The sequence below is a fragment of the Prinia subflava genome, chromosome 24, assembly GCF_021018805.1.
Source record: "Prinia subflava isolate CZ2003 ecotype Zambia chromosome 24, Cam_Psub_1.2, whole genome shotgun sequence".
NCBI classification, from domain to species: Eukaryota; Metazoa; Chordata; class Aves; order Passeriformes; family Cisticolidae; genus Prinia; species Prinia subflava.
The window spans coordinates 1,067,880-1,087,554 of NC_086270.1; the positions used below are offsets into that span (position 1 = coordinate 1,067,880).

At 48.0% G+C, this 19,675-nt stretch overlaps 1 protein-coding gene across 7 annotated transcripts; it reads right to left on the reverse strand.

Annotated features, from left to right (window-relative positions):
* Window positions 1-356: 356 nt before the first annotated feature.
* SRRM1 (serine and arginine repetitive matrix 1) lies at window positions 357-19,606 on the reverse strand. Of its 7 annotated transcripts, XM_063419066.1 has the most exons (18): window positions 17,713-19,606; window positions 15,300-15,389; window positions 14,430-14,552; window positions 12,159-12,329; window positions 11,839-11,951; window positions 10,787-10,987; window positions 10,132-10,335; window positions 9,511-9,615; window positions 7,835-8,005; window positions 7,734-7,792; window positions 7,516-7,596; window positions 7,116-7,202; window positions 6,417-6,561; window positions 4,365-4,469; window positions 3,284-3,745; window positions 2,159-2,336; window positions 1,512-1,706; window positions 357-1,349 (listed from the first exon to the last, which is right to left on the reverse strand). In XM_063419066.1, the coding sequence occupies exons 1-18, from the start codon at window positions 17,731-17,733 to the stop codon at window positions 1,245-1,247; spliced, it is 2,616 nt and encodes an 871-aa protein (XP_063275136.1). In that variant the 5' UTR covers window positions 17,734-19,606; the 3' UTR covers window positions 357-1,244. The 7 variants fall into 7 exon arrangements, with proteins under 7 accessions (XP_063275136.1, XP_063275135.1, XP_063275133.1 ...); XM_063419065.1 differs by having other exon boundaries at window positions 6,417-6,537; window positions 7,116-7,199; window positions 7,734-8,005; XM_063419063.1 differs by having other exon boundaries at window positions 7,116-7,199; window positions 7,734-8,005.
* Window positions 19,607-19,675: the final 69 nt, after the last annotated feature.

A 19,675-nucleotide genomic window follows, 5' to 3' on the forward strand; every position in this document is an offset into this window, starting at 1 on the left:
AGGCAGGGAGCCCCCAGGATTGCTCAGATGAGCTCTCACACCACCACAGCTCCTTCCCCAAGTTAATCAAACCTGCTGCTCATTTCTTGAAACACTTGACCAGCGATTTTGACAGCAAATACTGACTTTGAGCTCCTCCATCCTCTCAGAGCACTGCCCAGGTAAGGCTCTTTGACTCCTGCTTGGCAAGAACTCCACGGGAGCATCACTAATTAAATTGCTTTTCCTGCTCTGCCAGGCCAGTTAAAAGCCCCAAATTTTCCACAGTGGATCAAATGCTTCCTCATTTCTGAGCAGTCATTAGCCCTGCACAAAACAAAGCTGATTAGCAAATGTCCAGATAAAAATAGCCAACATCTGTTTAAATTTAGAAATTTATTTTGTTTAATCCACAAGCTTTATATAGCTTTAGTTAAAAAAACAAAAACAAAGAACAGTGAAAACATGACAATATCCAAAGTTCAGGTTCCTCTAAACTTTCAAAGAACACAGCTCTGAAAGTTGCTCAGACCACTCCGAAGAACCGTAACGAGACAAGATTTATGAATGGGGCAACGACAGCTCACAAACAAAATTTATGGAACTGAAGGAATTATTATTTTTTTTTTGTCTGGGACTGCTGATCATGGAAACTGCCCTTTAAAAAAAGAACATAAAAATACAAATGAAATTCCAGTGTTCCAAATCAACATTTTACATCAATATAAACCCACAGTGTCCTGGTAAACAACATGCTTTCATTTATGTACCACTCTAAATTGCTATTCTTGATTGGCTTTAATGGAGACTATACAGGCAACAGTAGAAAGCATTAAAATAGAGATGTACTTCCTTGAATTCTGCAGTGGTTTTACTCCTGGGCAAGCCTACAAACCACAAAGGTTAGTAGCATCATGTAAGTGACACAAAAGAAGTCAAATGAGACCCTCACAAATTCTGCTCAAGGCTCTGTTGGATTTCAAAGAAATGAGGGAACTGATGGTCATGTCTGAAACCTCCAAAACAAATTCCTACTGCTTCTAGAAAGTCTCACCCTAAATGAAATTATGCTGTCAATGAAAGAATGTCACTAGTACACTGTGGACACCTTTTGTAATGTAAATCCATGCCCTTTGTACATGGTGAACCTCAACCTAGCAATTATTACAACAAATGTTATATCCTAAAGCTCAAACACATTTAGCAATTTGAAATTGAGTTCTGAGTACAAACCAAATAAAATGTACATTATATCAAAGGGTGGCCTAGGAGGGGGGGGACACCTGCGCCTTCCTCATGGACCTCAGCGCCTTCTCCCGCAGGTGCTTCTCCAGGTCGTCCAGGTTGTCCTCGGGTTCACTTTCTGTCTCCTTCAAACACACACAGAGAGCTGCTGCAAACACCTGGGCACACCTGAGCCCTCCCCACAGGGAATCACAGCCCAAACCCTGCTCTGCCCCAAATCTGGGGCTGCCAGAGCACCCCCAGAGCACTGCACACCCGCCCTGCCTTCACCAAGTCCCCATTCTCACCTTTTTGGGTTCTGTCTCTGCTTCCTGGTCTCCCTGTACTGAGGTGGTGTCTGCTGCGACTACAGCAGCAGCTGCTGCAGCTGCTGCAGCCTTCTCCTTCTTATGCTTTTTGTGTTTCTTGTGCTTTTTATCCTTTTTATGCTTCTTATCCTTCTTTTTCTTCTTCTTCTTGCCACCACCTTCTTGATCTGAATTCTGTAATAAATAATTCAGCAGATGTTACAACTCATCTTCAAGGCTTCGAACTTCTCTGGCAGAGAATGGAACTGCCCCTGGGAAACACCTCAGAAGAGGTGAAGATCCCAAACAATCTGTTCTCTTCCCACTGGGAATACTCTGAATTTGTACACAGGATATTGAACATAAATAAGCCCCCCTCACTTTGCTGACCATGAAACTCATGAAATGGGACAGACTTTTTCTCAGAAGTCTGATTTTCTACAGAACACCACCTCCTCCCACACTTGGGCGATGTTAAACTTGAAAAATTCATGTTACAAATTGTTTTTAGACATTTTTAACTGCGAAGAATGACCCCAAGCAGTTCTCCCCCTGTGAATACCCCTGGGGCTGCCCAGCAGCTCGGCCCTCCCCGCTGACCCCAGCCCCAGAAGCACAGCAGGGCAGCTCTGTGAGCAGACAGGTACCCGGGCAGGTGAGGGGCTCTGCGTGGGGCTCTTGGCCTTCTTTGCAGGTGACCAGTTTGCAGAGGGAGAGCGCGAGCGGGCAGGAGAGGCAGGGCCTTGGTGCTTCTTGGGAGCCGTCTCGGGTGACCCTGACGCAGAGCGGGACGAGGACACGCGCCGGGGGCTGGGGGTGGAAGCCCTGGGGAGCACAGGAGACACAAACCAAGGGAATATCAACACAAGAGACAAATGAACACCTCTGCTTTAACCTGGTCAAGCTGCCCTTAGAGGATTCAAATTGATTTAAAAAAATAAATAGATTAATTGCTTTGCTGATGTGATAAAAAAGGCAAAACAATCCAATTGCAGAGTGGATCCATAATGCAGCTGTTAAACAATCCTGCTGCTGCTCAGAACTGATTGCTGCCTTTCTGGTTTAACTAAGTTATAATCATATTAAAAGTCAAGGAAACAGCAATGCTATTTAATTATGCAAAGTTTTCCATTCAGTTACATTTCCCTTCTGAAAAAAATTCAGAAGCCAGCACCACACTTTTCACTGTCTGCTCAGAAAAGCAGCATCTCACTCAAGACAAAAATATTTACAATTATAGCAGTTCATCATGGCCGCTTAGGGAATTATTTCTGAGCTAGTGAGAAGTGTTGGTCCCCTTCAGTTAGGTTTAAAGACAAAGTTAGATCTTCTTTAAAGCCAGCAATTAAAGGGAAGGACCTAGGGAGACCTCATGGCAGCATTTCAGGGTCTTATAAAAAGGAGGAGAGGGGCTTTTCATGCAGGCAGCACAAGGGGGAATGGCTCCCCACTGCCAGAGGGCAGAGTCAGATGGGAGACTGGGAAGGAATCCTTCCCTGGGAGGGTGGGCAGGCCCTGGCACAGGTGCCCAGAGCAGCTGTGGCTGCCCCTGGATCCCTGGCAGTGCCCAAGGCCAGGCTGGATGGGGTTTGGAGCAGCCTGGGACAGTGGAAGGTGCCCCTGCCATGGCAGGGTGGGACTGGATGGGCTTTAAGGTCCCCTCCCACCCAAACCATTTTATGATTCTGTGACTCCTTAACTACTTTCACTGCATCACAACTCAACAACAACCCCTCACCAAACCCAAAGCAGACAAAGATGGGTTTTTTTACTTTGTTTTCTTGGGTTCTGGCGTTCTGGACACCCTCCTGATGGGCCTGCTGCTGGGTGAGGGGGACTGTCTCCTCTGCGGCGACGCCGACGCTCCCCGGCGCGGCGGCGGAGGGCTGGACGAGGGGTGGGAAGCTCGAGGCCGTGGTGAAGGTGAATGCCTTTTGTTTTGTGGTGGAGAACGTGTTTCCCTGTTGGATCTGCTGGGAGGAGACCCCTTCCTGTGCTTGGAGGATACGGAAGGGGAGCGCCGCTTCGCAGTGGGGGAGCTCCTCTGCTTTGGCGGGGGGGAGTGGGAGACTCTGCGCTTGGACTGGGGGGAAGGGGAGGCCCTTCTTTTGGGAGGGGGAGGAGGAGAGGCTGTTCTCCTCTTGGGAGGGGGACTCGGGGAGTATCTCCTCTGGATTGGGGGGGAATATCTCCGTGGAGAGGGGGAGCGTCTGCGCGGGGGCGGTGACGGAGACCTGCAAAGAGAACAAACGCTCAGAGGCCACCCAGGCATGGCAGTCAGCCAGCAGTGCCCTGCAGTGCACCCAGAGAGGGGCAAAAGGACTCTATAGAGTTCTTTAAACTCCTCAAAATTTAAACTAGAATTCTTTAGAAGATCTAAGAGTTTAAAATAAAAGTCTTTTAAAGTTATGCAGAAAGGTTGTGGTCGCCCCATCCCTGGCAGTGTCCAAGGCCAGGCTGGACAATGGCTTCCCACTGCCAGAGGGCAGAGTCAGACGGGAGATTGGGAAGGAATCCTTCCCTGGGAGGGTGGGCAGGCCCTGGCAAAGGTGCCCAGAGCAGCTGTGGCTGCCTCTGGATCCCTGGCAGTGCCCAAGGCTGGGCTGGACAGGGCTTGAAGCAGCCTGGGACAGAGGAATGTGTCCCTGCCATGGCAGGGTGGGACTGGATGGGCTTTAAGGTCCCTTCCAACCGAACCCAACCCAGAGTTCTGATTCCAACTCAGGATCTGCAGCACCAACCCAATGGCACCCAGGCCATGCAACCACCACGCCCAACCCCACACAGCCCCCTCGTGTTCCCAGTAAGGGACTGGGAGCAGGGCCCTGTCCCAGCCCAGCGTGGTACCGGTACCTTCGGCGGGGTGGGGACGGCGAGCGGCGGCGCCGGGGCGGCGGCGCCGGGGAAGGGGAGCGGCGCCGGCGCGTGGGGGGCGGCGAGGGGCTCCTCCTCCTCCTGCTGCAGAGAACGGGGACACATCAGCACGTGCCAGCTGAGCCACAGCTGCTCTGTGCTCTGCTGTCACTGCACAACATCTGCTCCCTCATGCACCTCAAAATGGGGTTCTAGTGGAAAGAAATGTGCTTAAAACTTTCTGTAGAGTGAAACGGTGAGCGTCGGACTGTGACTCTGAGCCCACCACGGGGGTCTTACTGTGCCCCTGGGGCCACCACGGGTGTGACTGTGCCCCTGGGGCCACCACGGGTGTGACTGTGCCCCTGGGGCCACCACGGGTGTCTCACTGTGACTCTGAGCCCACCACATCAGCCAGGACACAATTCCACATCTGCACAACCTGATCCATCATCACCCTGTTGCCAGAGAAAGACCAAATGGTTGGAATAAGTGATGGATCATGTGCTGATTTTGCCTTGGGTGGAGGTAATTTTCTTCACAGTGTGAAACTGTGCTCCATCTGAAATCCAAAATCATTTATTTCTTTCTGAAAAAACCCACAGCAATTGCTGAACGGCAGCTCTCTGGATTAAAATTGTTCACCAAATGAGCAATTTTCTGCTTTGCAGGGTTTACAACAGACTTCTGGAAGGGGGAATTTTAATCCAACATAGACTTGCATAGAATTTTAAAGGAGCGGAATATTGGTAAAGTGAAATATTTCTTTTTTAAAAAAAGCAATTAAGATAAAATGACTGGATAAGGGAAAAATGAGAGCCATTAAAAAGCAAAGCAGCTCATTTACATGAAGTGAGATTTGATTTCAAATATCTGGGTATTGTTCTCCAAGGCAATGAGATACACTTTTATAGATAAGAGTTTGCTCCAACATACAACGTTCTTTTATGATCTAAAAAAACCCCCAGCCTTCAAATGTACTAACTGTCCTAATTAACCATGTATTTATGCAACAGGCAGTACGTGAATTCAGTGTGTTGCAAAACAAGATCAAAGCCCTTGAATCCCAACCTGTTTTCCATAGAAATGTTTGACAGGATTCATAATTAGGAAGGTCTGCATTGGTGAGGGAGTCATCCTTATCTGCTACATCATGATGTGTGCTGTGAGTATCTAGGGCTTAATTACAGCCTGCTCAAGGGTCATTACATCCAATTAATACACCCATCGAGCTTCCTGCACCTTTCTATAGTCCTAGATCAAAATGTGTCATAAATAAAGAAGTCACTGCTGTTTTACTGATTGTCTTAAAGCAGTTCCAAATCTCTCATGAACTGAGGAAGGAGAGTTTTGAAAACTCCAATTGCCTCTGACCCAGAAGATCGAGATCTTAACTGCTTGTTGCAAGTGTGCAGGAGGGTTTGAGCCAGGGGCAGCAGGAATCCAGCACTGCTCACCCCACGCTGGGGGGCTGGAGTGAGGAGCCCTGAGGAACACAAATGTTCAGCTGTTTGCAGGCATCAGTGAGGTGCACACAGTAACAACATCAAAGTTACTGATGTCACAGCCTGATATGAATTAATAAGGGGTGAGCAGTGAGGGACACAGAGCAGGTGCTGCTCCTTCTCTTTTTGCCAGTGAAATGGTTCCAGGTCCAACACAGAGGAGCACATCAGTCTGAATCTCCCTCACTGTGAGTGTGCAAGTCTAAAGGACAAAGGATGGCAAATGCTTATCCATGCCAAAATAAATGACAGCCTCTTTAAGAGATGAATTTCTAACCAACCTTTTCATCACTGGTGATTGCCACCTCTTTTCCATCTGCATCCTGAGAGCAGTGGAGGGAAAACAAAACAAAACAGATCTGCCACGGATCTGAGGCAAAAACGAACACTATCAAAGAAAGGTCAGAGCAATTTTTACCAAATGAGTGTAATGAGAAGGAAATCTTGAAAGAAACTGGGCAGAGCGGGCATGACTTGATGTGTATTTGGTGAGAGTTGCAGAGAGAAGCAGTGAGTAAGAGAAGGGTGGGTTAAGCTCAGCAGTTACCGAGGGGAGGACTCCTTCTGGCGCTTGCGGGGCGAGGGCGAGGGGCTGCGCGAGTGCGAGTGCCGGCGGCGCCTGCCCACCTCCCCGTTCTTCACGTTCGACCTCTTGGGCCTCTCCTCTTCTGAGGAAGATGAGGAACCAGAATCTGCAAACGTAGAACAATCACTCTCTGGAAAACCATCCTTGGGACACCCGTCACTAACAGGGACATGCTGCAGTTCAAGGCAGCCTCCCCTCCCGCAGAACAGAACCCAAAATTTAAAAGCAGATCAGCTAAAGGTGTTGGTTGAACTAAAGTATAAATAGGTAATTTAAAAGGTGAACTGCAGCTGCTTTTTGAAATTGTGTGTACAAAAATACCCAAGTGAATTTACTGATCCCAAGCATAAAAGAGTCCAAAGTAAGGACAGATGAAGTAATCCACAGCACACAATATTTGTGCGTGATGTTAAGAGATTAGAAGCGTGACTTTTAAAGATGCAAACCCATTAACAAAAGATGTAATAACCTTTAAAAGCCATACTTTTATTCTTCCTGAGCAATAATTAAAGTGACCTCATTATGAGTGGCAAATCTGTAATTAAGTTTACAATAGCACTGCAGAGCACAGAGCAAATAGTTTTAATCTGTATTTGAACTTAACTACTTCCTGCAAAAGTAAACCAGAACCCAGTTTTTGGGAATTTCTGTGCTCCATACCAGATGAAGACTGTTGGTTTTGCCTCCTGTACTGGCGCCTCTGTTGGACAGAATCTGCTGCAGCCATTTTGCCTCCTTTGTCTTCTTCTGAAAGGACACACAAGGACAGGGCATTTAAACCAAGGATACAGATTTATGCAGGCAGAAGCAAAATTATGGACAGCACACCATCAGTGTGGGCTTTTCCCCCCTCAGATCTCAGGATAACATAAGGCTGAACACTGACTGAACTTTTATTCCAAGCAATCTTGGATAGAATGAGGCAGTAGGACTGCTCATCTTTAGAGTTCTGAAAACTCTTGCTTTCAATGCCAGACTTCCATAAGGACTCAGCACTTCACCACCCAAGTGAAGTGGATAAAACCCCACCTGGAACAGAGCTCAGAAGCCAGAGCCGTACCTGATTCCGACAATTCTGCTTTCCTGGGCTTGGGTGCTGGCGAAGGAGATTCTCTTTTCTCGGTACTCTTATGTTTGGGTGCTACAAGACAAAACAAAGCAGCTCAGCTGCGATTCACGCCGTCCCTTCGTGCTTTCCCACCCCTACAAACCCCACACGTGCCCTCCGAGGGAGCAGGAGGTGGTTCCAGGTGGTTCCAGCCCTGCCGTGTCCCTCACCTGCGGCCCTGGCGGGCGAGGCGGAGGCGCGGCTCTTGCGGGCGCGGCCGGGCTGCTGCGGCGAGGGCGAGCGGCGGGGCTTGGGCGGGGGGCTGCCGGGGGGCGAGGGCCGGTGGCGGCGCCGGGGCGGGCTGGCCGAGGGCGACAGGCGGCGCGCCTTGCGCGGGGGGCTGGCCGCCGGCCGCTTGGGAGCCTTCTTTGGTGGAGAGCGCGAGCGCGACGACGACGACGAGGAGCTGCTGCCCGACAGCGAGGCCGAGGAGCGTCTTCTCCTGCAAAGCAAAGGCCGCGTCAGGCCCTGCCCGGCCACCCAGGGGAACAGCTCAGCACAGAGAACAAAGAACTGCGGTTGTTTGCAAGCACGGACACTGAGCCACAGACAACAGCACTTCCCAAACACGGTGGACAGCCTGCGACACTCGGTTTGGAGAAGAGGAGGATAACGACCAATCTTTCACAGTTATTCTTAAACTATCATAGTGAGCTAAAAATTGTTAGTGTCACCTTCACTGGCTTTCTGTCAGTCTACAGGCTACAGCTAAGCTTTGCCCCTGGAAACAATTAGTTTTGGTTGGGCTCTGTAACTTCTGGGTGGTTACGAGAATTGTCTGTGTTAGCACGTGTGACTTAAAGATCTCCAGAGCAGATCTGGGTAAGAGTTTAGTGTGCAAGGACACTAAAATGTTTTACACCAGGAGGTGAAAGTTTCAGACAACTTAACAACTTAACAATTCAAAATCCATCTATCCATCCTTATGTTTTAGTCTTTCATTTTACTTTGCAATTTTAAAAGGTAGGGCCTCAGAATTCTGCGGCAAAATTTGTGGCAAGTTCTGTTGCAATTGTGTACCTGCAGAATCCACCTTTGGCTGCAGAATTCCTGAGAACCTGGAAAAAAGAAACCCTACCTTGAGTGAGATAAACATTTGCTGAAAGGGAGCTCTTGTACATCTTGCAACATACATGTTTGATACTTTTCACAGTTTTCCCAGTAACTGTGTGAAATGAACATATTGACAAACTCAGGAAATAGTCATCACCTTGTCACAGAAAGGAAAAGAAGTGTTCCTTCCTCAAAAACAACTGCTGTACACAACCAACATCACTTTGATTCTCTTCCTATGAAGAGGATCAGAATCTGTTCTCTCCATGAAGGTAAATATCTATTTTGACACTGCCAAAAGCACGTCATTTACTTTGCATGGCAGATACGAGCTTTGCTCTACAACAATTCTTATGCTGTGAAAAATGTGACTTTCAACAACAAAAGGGCAAATCTTGAAGAATCTTAAGTAAGAGAACACGAAGAAGAAACATATTTCAAGTCTCAGTTTCATTTTACGTGATAGAAATACAAGTAATAATTAAAAATTCCCAAACAGTAAAATTCAATTACTTGTTCTAATTTTTTTCCCAGGCAGGAAAGAAAAGTGCTAAGACTTAAGCAAAAAAGCCTTAAGAGATGTCATGTCAGTCTGTGCTGGGATCTACACAGAGCTGTTTGAAGAAGCAAAAAAGAAAAAAGCTCTGAAACTGCCACTTTTCAAAACAGGTGGAATTCTCATCACTATCCTAACTAAGAAATTGTTTCACAGCTGCAATCCCACAACACACTTAGGAAATGTGGCAGTGCACTTTTCCCATCACTCTAATCACACACCCGCCAGCGCTAAGGTGAGAAGAACGAGGGGATTTTGGGAACTAACACAGCTACAGTTCCTTTAACTTTCCAGGCTTAGCACTTGCAGCTGTCTCAAAAGGCAGGGAGGGCTCTTACCGCCTGACGGGGGATCTGCTCCTCCTGTGCCTGGGTGGGGGAGGCATCCTGCGGGGCGGGCTCCTCCTGCGCGGGGACGGCCGGCGCCGCGGGCTGGGTCGCCTCCTAGGGGGGCAAGACCTGTCACAATCAGAGTGCCAAGGAAAAGCAAATACCTAACTTCTAAACTAGCAAATACCTAACTTCTAGTTGAGGAAATTTATCCTCGGGGCACTCAGTGCACAGCTGCTTTCTTCCAAGTGCATCGTACTAAGGCTGTGTTTAGGTACAGACACAATCAGGGATTTGAAGTTTAACAATATCCCTCTATTAAGTAGCAGAATAATAAAAAAAGGAGGTAAAGAAAGATTTTTGAACAATTTTCAGCATCAAACCCATCCTAAAGAAAGGCTACACAATTCCCATTATCAATATTAAGTAGTTCAATTCCTTCTTGGGTCCATACTGGTCACTGTGAGCATCTTCTCGTAAATCAATACAAACACCCCCAGATGCATCTTTCTCATTTGGCCGAAAACATCTCCAGCTCAACACCTCTAAAACATCACTAACCCAGAACATTAAGTGGCACCTCCAGCAGGAAATGCTCCCAACCTTCACAGTCAGCACCTGAAGCCCTACCTTGACCGTGATCTATGGCGCCTTCTGGGTCGAGAATGAGATGGAGAACGGGACCGGGATCGTGACCTGGACTTGGATCGAGTTGGGGATCTCTGACGAGTCTTCTCCTTCTCCTTCTCTCTCTCCTTCTTTGAATTACGTTCTGGTGAAGTTTCCTTAGTCTCTGGTACAGGAGGTTCAGGTTTAGGAGGTTTTGGAATATCACTGTTAAAAACAAGGACTTCATTTGTAAGCGCATACAAACCACAACCCGCAGAGCAACATTGTAGAAGCTGCCAAGATATTCCCCTACAACAAACATTCTCCTGCCCCTTCTCTGACAAATTGCTCCAGAACTGTGAAAAGAGTTAAAATGTGGTACAATGATTCAAAAAGGAGAATAAGCAACATAGAGGCTACATGATGACAGCAGCTGGGAGTCAAGATGACATTGTCACAAGTGTCAACAATGAAATCACAGTGGCAGCGGAGCACACTGCCCTTAGAATTCTGCATAGGACAAAGAAACCTCACTGAAGATTACAAAATAAATGCTTTGGCTGTTGCAGGGGCACAGGGAAGAGCAGGCATTGCCCAAGCCAAGCTCCAGTGAGGTATTACGATATTAATTCTATTTTTTAAAGGTAACACATGTCTCTGCACACAGAGTTCCCACCTGTTTGAAGTCGCCTCTTGCACCACGGTCTCCTTTGGTTTGATGGAGGGCTCTGGTTCAGGAGTGGCCTCTTTCTTCTCGGGGGCAGGGGTGGCGCTGCGGCTCTTGGTGCGGTGGTGGGGCGAGCGCGAGTGGCTGCGCTTGCGCTCGCGGCGCACGGGAGACGAGCGGCGCCGCGGGGACGGGGAGCGGGACTTGCGCCTGGGGACAGAGGGACACAGAGGGACACTCAGCGTGGGGACAGAGGGACACTCAGCGTGGGGACACCCCGGAGCCCCTGCACACAGGGACAGAGGGACACTCAGCGTGGGGACAGAGGGACACTCAGCGTGGGGACAGAGGGACACTCAGCGTGGGGACACCCTGGAGCCCCTGCACCAGGGACAGAGGGACACTCGGTGTGGGGACAGCTCAGAGCCCCTGCACACAGGGACACCTCGGAGCTCCTGCACACAGGGACAGAGGGACACTCAGCATGGGGACAGCTCAAAGCCCCTGCACACAGGGACAGAGGGACACTCAGCGTGGGGACACCCCGGAGCCCCTGCACCAGGGACAGAGGGACACTCAGCATGGGGACAGCTCAGAGCCCCTGCACACAGGGACAGAGGGACACTCAGCATGGGGACACCTCGGAGCCCCTGCACACAGGGACACCCACAGCACGGGGACAGTTCAGAGCCCCTGCACACAGGGACACCCACAGCATGGGGACAGTTCAGAGCCCCTGCACACAGTGACACCTGCACTGCCTGCAGCAGGTAAAGCACACACAGGACTGCACTTCCTGCTGCTAACTGACAGGCAAATTGAGATGTCAAACAGAAATTCCAACCCCCTCAAAACTGCACCTAACAATGCCTGGAACAGATAAAGCAGTAAAAATGACACCCCTGTCAGAGCTGCTCTGGTTCACCCGCAGTTCCTGTTCAGCTCTAGGTCAGGCCAGCCTGCTACAATAGCTAAGGGAAGTATTTCCACAGCTCAATTAGTTCTCCTCTGCCACGTGTCCTCCCTCTGTTCCTGATATGCTGCCTGTGCATTTTCATTACCTTCTTGGACTCCTGGATCTGTCTCTTTTCTCTCTGTTGTCTTTGTCTTCCTTATCTCTCTTCTCTTTGTCTTCATCTTGTTTCTTCATGGAAGCCAGTTTCTCCTGCTCTATCTGTGCAACCAAATATCAGCACTTAATTCAGAGGCAGCACACAGACCTTATCAAATATGCATGTCCAACACCAGCAAATACTGCTTCAGGCCTGGAACATTTTGCCCACACAGCAGAGTTCTGCTGATCCCAAACTCTCTACTGGAACAGCCACCAGTTCTGCCCCATGCTCACAACCCACCCACAACTCCATGTAAAGAATCCCACCTGTCGTTGTTTTATTTCTTCTTTCTTCAGTTCCAGAAATGCAGTTGGAATACCAGCAATGTTTTCTTGTGCACTTAATAGCAGTGGCCACAGTTCTCCCATGAACTCCCTAGCATTTTTCCCATTCAAAAAACCAGTCAGGTTGATTTGCATCATTTTGGAATCTGGGTTCTGCAAAGAGATATGACAGGAAGACAAACCGGTTATCTGCAAAAACAACAGTCAGTCTATATCAAACTTAAATTAAAACTACCATGGGGGCTAAAATACATATACACTCAAAAACTACTTTTTAAAAATCTTTCCCTAGCCATTTCTCATCAATGTAAGTTTATTGTACTATTAATTTTTTTTTCTTTTTGTGCCTTACCATAAATATTCAGAAAGGCCTGTTAATCCTTTGTGGGTTTTGTAAGTTTTTTTGGACCATGTGGCTGCTCTACAGGAACTCAGGGGCCTTTAATTTAACACACCATTACAATGCTGCTAGGAGATTTCAGAGTTACATTCTAAATGTAATTTTTCTGGTGGTTTTGATTCTGCTTGCTTGGAAATGTCTCTCTCAACATCTGCACAAGGGACAGAAGCTGTGTCAGTGCCTGGCACTGGAGATGGCAGCCTGCTAATCCCTGTCCTCCTGCTGTGACAGGCCAAGAGTCATGCATGCATTTTCTGACTTTCTCCCAAACTAAGGCTCTGCCTGCCTGAGGGAGCACAAGCTATGGAGGTGCCTTACAGAGTGTCCTCAAGGTCACCGAGTCATGTCCACAAAGGGTTAAGAGGTCAAAAGGTTTCAAAGTTAAAATGGGCTTTTAAATTCTAATGTCGTTTGTTGGTCAAGCAACAAGGTCCATATAACAAGCACAGCTCAACAGCACAAAGCAAGTACAGATTCCAGGTGTCTTCAGTTTCTTCTTGGAACCTTGGGGGGTTTGGAATCGCCAAGTCCCCTGTAGAGAAAGATGTTCCCTTGGCTTGCTTCCGACTCCCTACTGCAACTCAACCACCTTGAGTTTAATGTTATATCATTTATCTAAATTGCAAAAGACGAACAAGCAATAATGAGTACACAACCACAAAAAAAGAAAAGATTGTTCTTTAAAAAAAGTTCTAAACTTTAATCATGCTTAGTATAAGGGGAATTAAAATGAGTATTCAGATTGTATTACACTAACACATGATAAGAAAAAACATTTCCTATTACGACCCCTGGCTTTAGTTTAGCTTAGTATTTACAATTATTTCCCCTTTTTGTTCTCTATACATGAAAGTATCTAAATATTTATGAAATAGATATTAACATCTTCAAAATAAAGTGAAATTTAAAGGGTTTTTTTTAAACAGCAATACCTTTATCAGTTGAAATGTCAACTGTTCTCTCAAAACACAAGGTTGAACTCTTAGGAAGAAAGATTAAGTGTAAAGTACATCAGCATGAGAATGTTTGCCAATAATTCGTATTGTACAGCTTTTACTGTCCCTTGGGTTGCAGTGGCACAGTGGCAGATATTAACAAAAACTGAACTTATTACCACCTCATATTATTCATAGCCTTCACACGAAGTTTACTGCATTAAATAATCTCGTGTATCAGTCTGAAGATTAACTACAGCAAATACTATTTGTAAATGCTGCCTACAGCAGTTAGCAAAAGGAAAAATTAACACAGCTATGGATCTGGTGTCTACACTGATTCCAGCACTCTCCATTAAATTACCATGGGATCAATTCAGAATTCCCCTCATGCTGCACACAAAACCTGAGCTGCTTTACAGTAATTTCAAGAGCAGTGTAAAGCTTTGCCCAATTGCTCTTTCCTGGGTGTTTTGGTTCGGCCACTTTACACAACTCACCTCCAAACACACACTGCATCATCAAGGGAGTTGGGTCAGAGCGACATTGGACACTCACTCTGCTGTGACCTAATAAGGTGATGGTGCTATACTTCAGACGCAAGGAATAACTTCCATTTTGGTTCAGGCCTTTTAAATCATAAATCACATCATCATTAGAAAATTGCTGTCAAAGTAACTTAACATGTAACAGCAAAATTAAAACAGTAAGTTTGATTTTTTTTCACCTGAGCAGTTTGCAAACTATGCACCTTCACTAAACTTCCAGCCTTACAGCTGTTACACAGTGAATTTCTTTCAAAAATATACAAAGTAACAAAACCCCTCCTAACTGTACTTGAGAAATTCAAAGATTCAATAGAATTCATAAATAATTATGTTACACATTTAGAAACAATATCCACAACAAAATTGTTACCTTCACTTCCAACTGGTTGAATATAAATTCAATTACTACATCATCTTCAAATCCAAGGATTTCTGTTACTCGTTTTGTTATCCATGGTTTGATTACTTCCAGATTTACTTTGCTCATGTCCACCTGTATCAAAGAGCCAGGACAAACACAACATTTTCACTAAATACACGAGATCAGGGTGCTCTGAATTCTTTCACTGCAGAATGAATTTTGTGCTGCTTCATAAATTACTTCAGCTTAGTTTTGTTTCAAACCACTTTGCTGTTGCTCAGCAGAGATTACAGTTTGATCAAAGCACACCTTTGGATACCCTTTTATTTTCTCCCTAATATCAACTTCCCTCTCCTGAGCAGCTAAAATTAGAATCTAGAAATGATAACAGAAATCAAAACACAGCAAATTTCTAGTAAACTCTAATAAAGTACCAGCAAGAGAAGAGAGGGGAAAAACCAAAGTGAAACTTGTATTGTGTATGATTTGCTGGTCACTCCCAAGTAAATGATGAAATTAAATGAAATGAAACTGAATGATAAAGCAAATCTTGATGCAGGCTCAGCACTTCCCCTGTCCACCAGCCTCCAACCATTTGGGGGGCTGCCTTTAAGGATGCTCAGAACTCCAAATTAATCAGCATTTGCTGGAAAGCTGACTTCTTCTGAAGCTGTATGTTACACAAAAGCCTGCTGGTGATATTTAATATCTTAACCAGTCACTGATATCGCTGCTGCACCTGATGCTCAAGAGGACACTCCAGACATCCTCCACTCTGGTTTTAGAGAAGACATTCCTCACATTCCTCTGCTCCACCTGACACCCAGGGAATCCTCTTTGACTGCTGAGTTTTACTCCCTGTTTCCCCATCCCACTTACCTTCTTTTCTAAGCATTCTGCAAACTTCAACTGCTTCAACAGCTTCTTCTGCTTGTTGCTGAAGCGATTGTCCTGCTCTGCACTGGTTCCCTGGGGCACAGCAAACAACAGTTTCAGCCTGCAGGGCCTTCAAACACCTCCAAGGGTTATTTTCCCACCAGTGAAACCAATCTGTGAGGTGTTTTTTTGCCATTTATTCCACCCAAAAAACCTTTCCAGATGCTTTTCAATTTCAGCTCTCACCAGGTGCTGAGGATTTTGGGGTGAGCAGCTCCTGAGCCCCACACTGACACCTCAGCCATAACTCCCCTGGCACTGCCCAAAAATTAAAATATTAACAGCATCAAACTGCCAGGAGAAGGCTTTATTAATTCCTTTGTAAAAAAAATAGTGTGTTTTTCCTCTGTCCAGGCCTGTTTGCTTACAGTGACACCTCTGAAAGCTTTGGGCAGTTTCCCTGAGGCAAAGCAGGGAGCAGAGAAGTACAAAGAATGCATTTTATTGATCCTGCTCTGTTTTAACTCTGTTAAAAGTTCACCAACTGGCTGCACTTCCATGGACAGGAGCTGTAGGTTAATTCATTGTGGAGGGAAAGGTCTGGAAGCCCAGTTCTGGAAAATTTACTGGCAGAGAAGTGAACAGAACCAGGCAGGGATTAGGGGAGATGTGGACAAACCCACAGCTTGGGAAGTTTATTCTGGAAACCAACGTGGCTGATGGAAAACAGGGAATTATGTACAGGTAATTCTCAATAGAGGAACAGGGTTTGGTAAAAAAAAATATAAATTGCTAAGGAATTAAACGATAATAAAGAAGATAAAACCCCAAATTCTGAGTCAACTGTGGTCAGAAATGGAATTAGCAACATTAAAATGTTGCAAAGTCATCAGTTATTGAAAGGGAACAATCCACTGACATTCCCATTTGGCATTCCAGAACATGGGAATCCTAAAACCTGACTGTGGCACAGGCACTTGCAGGGATTAGAACTCTTTACAGTATTTGCAGTCTGCAGCGTGGCTTACAAAACACCCACAGTACTTGCCAGCTCACTCAACAACTGAATGTTCTTTTGGTGGTTTTTTTTTAATTGTTTCACAACCCAGAAGGGAAATGCAAAGGAAGTTTCTTGTTGGTAACACGTGGCAAGCAGCAAAGGGAACCAAGCAGGACAGAGCAAGGGGGCTACAGAAATTTAAAGACAGACAAAATAAATCTGCACTGGAGCTTCACAGAAATGTGAATTGCTGACAGAATTATAAACAGGAGGCAGCTTGGTATGGGGAGTCCAAACTGCTGCTCTGCTGCATTTCTGTCATTTCACATTTGCTTCCTCCTGAACCCAGGATAAACCCACAACACTGTTCACAGCCCTGTGTCAGTGCCACGCTGCTCTGGTTTTTATAAAATGCCACCTTCCACAGGCCACTTTAAAAGAATATTAGATTTCTAATGCTGAATTTTGAGCCCCAGTAATCCTCTGTCAATCACAACTACCTGATTTGTAAACCTTTTAACAACTGCATTAGAGCAAGTGTGGGTTTAATCTGCAATTATTTTTCTCGAGTTAGTCCATGAACAGAACTGAAATAAAGGAAGGGTTATGCGTGCTGCCGTGTTTTTAAAGTGACCTAGCTGCAGGAAATGAAAATAATAGGGGCTGAATAAATGAATGAACCTTGAAATTTAGACTGGTTCTCAAAATTATCATGGAAACTCCAAAAATAAGGTATTTTCAATTAATGGAGGAAAAAAGTAGAAAATAAATAGACCCTGGGTAGGGGTCACGATCTCTGAAGAAAATGCAGCACAGCTGTAGGACTAGAGAAGACACTCAAGGATTAAAAATAAAATACTAACGTATGACTACAGCCTAACTTCTTTTTGCTACGAATACACTTAATAACCTCTAAAATGCCTCAATAAAAACTAGGGCAGCGTTGTTTATTCGCTTCGAACGTAGACACCAAAGAACGTGGACAGCGCAAACCCGGGCTGGCCCCTCAGAGCCCCTCGGCCCCTTCTCCCCTCCCCGCAGCGCGGGGGTCGCAGCGGTGACACGGCCCCGCGTGGGTCGGGACCGCCGGGGCCGAGGCCGCTCCGGGCCCCACCGGGACCTGGCCGGGGAGCGCAGCCCCGGGCGCAACCGCGGAGCTTCCCCCCGTGCCGAGCCCGGCCCGGAGCCCCGCGATTCCCCCGCTCCGCCCGGGCCGCGCCGCCGCGGCCTCTTCCCGCCGCCATTTTCTCCGCGGCGAGGAGCCTGCGCAGGGCGGGGGCGGGGGGGCACGGCGGCGCCGCGCGGGGCAGCGCGGCTCCAGCGCGGGCCTGCGGCGGGGCCGGGCGGTGTCCCCGTGTCCCGGCAGGGCCGCCGCGCCGCCCGCCCGCCCTCAGGGCCCCCCGGGCCGGCACTTACGCGGAAGAACCCGGCGTCCATCTTGGCTCCTCCGCCTCCTCCCGGCCGCGGCGCGCGCTGCCGTCCCGGCGTGCACCGCGCGCCCCCTCAGCCGTGCCGGGGGTGCGGGGGAGGAAAGGCGGGAGGGGCGCGAGGAGGGTGGGCGGGGCCAAGCGCGCGCAGCGCAGGGTCTCCCTCCGCCGCCTGCTGATTGGTGGAGGGTCGGCGCGCGCGCGGGAGCCGGGCCAATGAGAGAGCGCGGCTGCTGCGGCGCGTGCGGGGGTGAGCGGTGTGAGTCGGGATCTCGCGAGGTGTTGGCCCCCGCAGCTGCTCCCGATGGCGGCATCTCGCGAGATCTCGGCTGCCCTCACGGCCTCGGCTCCCTCAGGGATAGCGGGCCCGGGTCGGTCCGGTCTCTGAGGGCACAGCCGCCTCAGCCCTCGGGAGCACACCTCGGCAACGGCCCTTCGGCTCCATCCCGGCATAACGGAGCGGGAGGCAGGGCTCTGAAGAGGCCACAGAATCATCAGAGGAGTTTGGGTTGGAAGGGGCCTCTGGACATCATCCAGTCCAACCCCCTGCCCAGGCAGGTCACCTGGAGCAGGTGACACAGTAACACGTCTAGGTGGGTTTGGGATGTCTCCACAGAGGAAGACTGCAGGCCCTTCCTGGGCAGCTGTTCAGGGCTCTGCCACCCTCATGGAAAAAAAGTCCTTCCTCATGTTGAGGTGGAACTCGTTGTGGTTTATTTTATGGCCATTGCTTCTTGTCCTATCCCTGAACAGAGCCTGGCACCGTCCTCTGACACCCCTTGGGGGTATTTTATGGATTTATGGGATCCCCTCTCAGCCTTCCCTTCTCCAGAATAACCAAGTCCAGCTCCCGCAGTCTCTCCTCATGAGGGAAATGCTCCAGACCCCAAAATCACCTTTGTGGCCTCCGCTGGACCCCTCCAGCAGCTCCTCGTGTTTCTTGTCCTGAGGACAGGTCATGAGCTCTCCCCCTCATCCCACTCAGGACAAACAGGTGTGACTGCTGTAGGTCTGTGATCTGTACAAATCCTGGCCTAAATTACTGATGTGTTTTTGGGAAATTATTCAGTAATGGGACTCAGCAAGAAAACCCAGGGGAAATTATCATATTTTATCTGCTTAGATTTGTAATGGTCTGAGTTCAGCCAAACTTGGGACAGTGCTGGACTTGGCTGCTCGACAGCCCTGGCACCGAGGATGACAGAATTCAGTAAAGCTGACAGCTAAAGCTGGAATTGCTTTATGTTTTCGTTGAGAAACACGAGTTAGAACCCGCGGGAAGGCAGGAGGACACTAGGTGGAGCTCTGTGCTCTCTGCTGGGATCAGGAGGATGGGAATAAGAAGGGAAAGCTGTCTTGGGGTCAGGATTTACCCAGGAGCAAAAGATCAAACATCTCCAGAGCATCTGGATCAGTGAAATTCCAGCAGGAGGAGCCGACCTGCTGAAGATCCTGCAGAACTTTTAGCAGGGAAAAAGAGCAACCATTGATTCTTGCAAGACAGGGCCAGCTAAAGGGGAGCACTCCCAAAATCTCTGGGTTTGGAAATGGAACCTGGGGGCCCAATCAGGGCAGGGAGAGTGTGGGATTGTTCCTGGAAAGCCCAGACCCACATCAAATGGCACAGAACAGGGATTTTTGTTCCTTGAGAAGGTGCTTTTGCTTGCTCAGCAGGAGCTCTGGGTTTTGCTGCCAGCAGGGGTTGTGGGGCCTCCCAGGAGGTGCCAGTGTGAGGCAAATTTTATTGGTATTTGAGTTTTTCAGCTGGAGCAGAGCTGGTGTGGTCACAGCAGCCAGTTCTGCTGCCAGTAACAGTAATTCTGTGAAACTGGAAGTGCTTGCAGTAGTTCTGCTGATTCTGCTTGTGAGCTTTGTTGGCTTGAAATGAAGCAAATGGAAAGTAAACAAAATTTGCCAGAAGTAGGTCTGGCTAGGGATGTTAAAAACAGCAA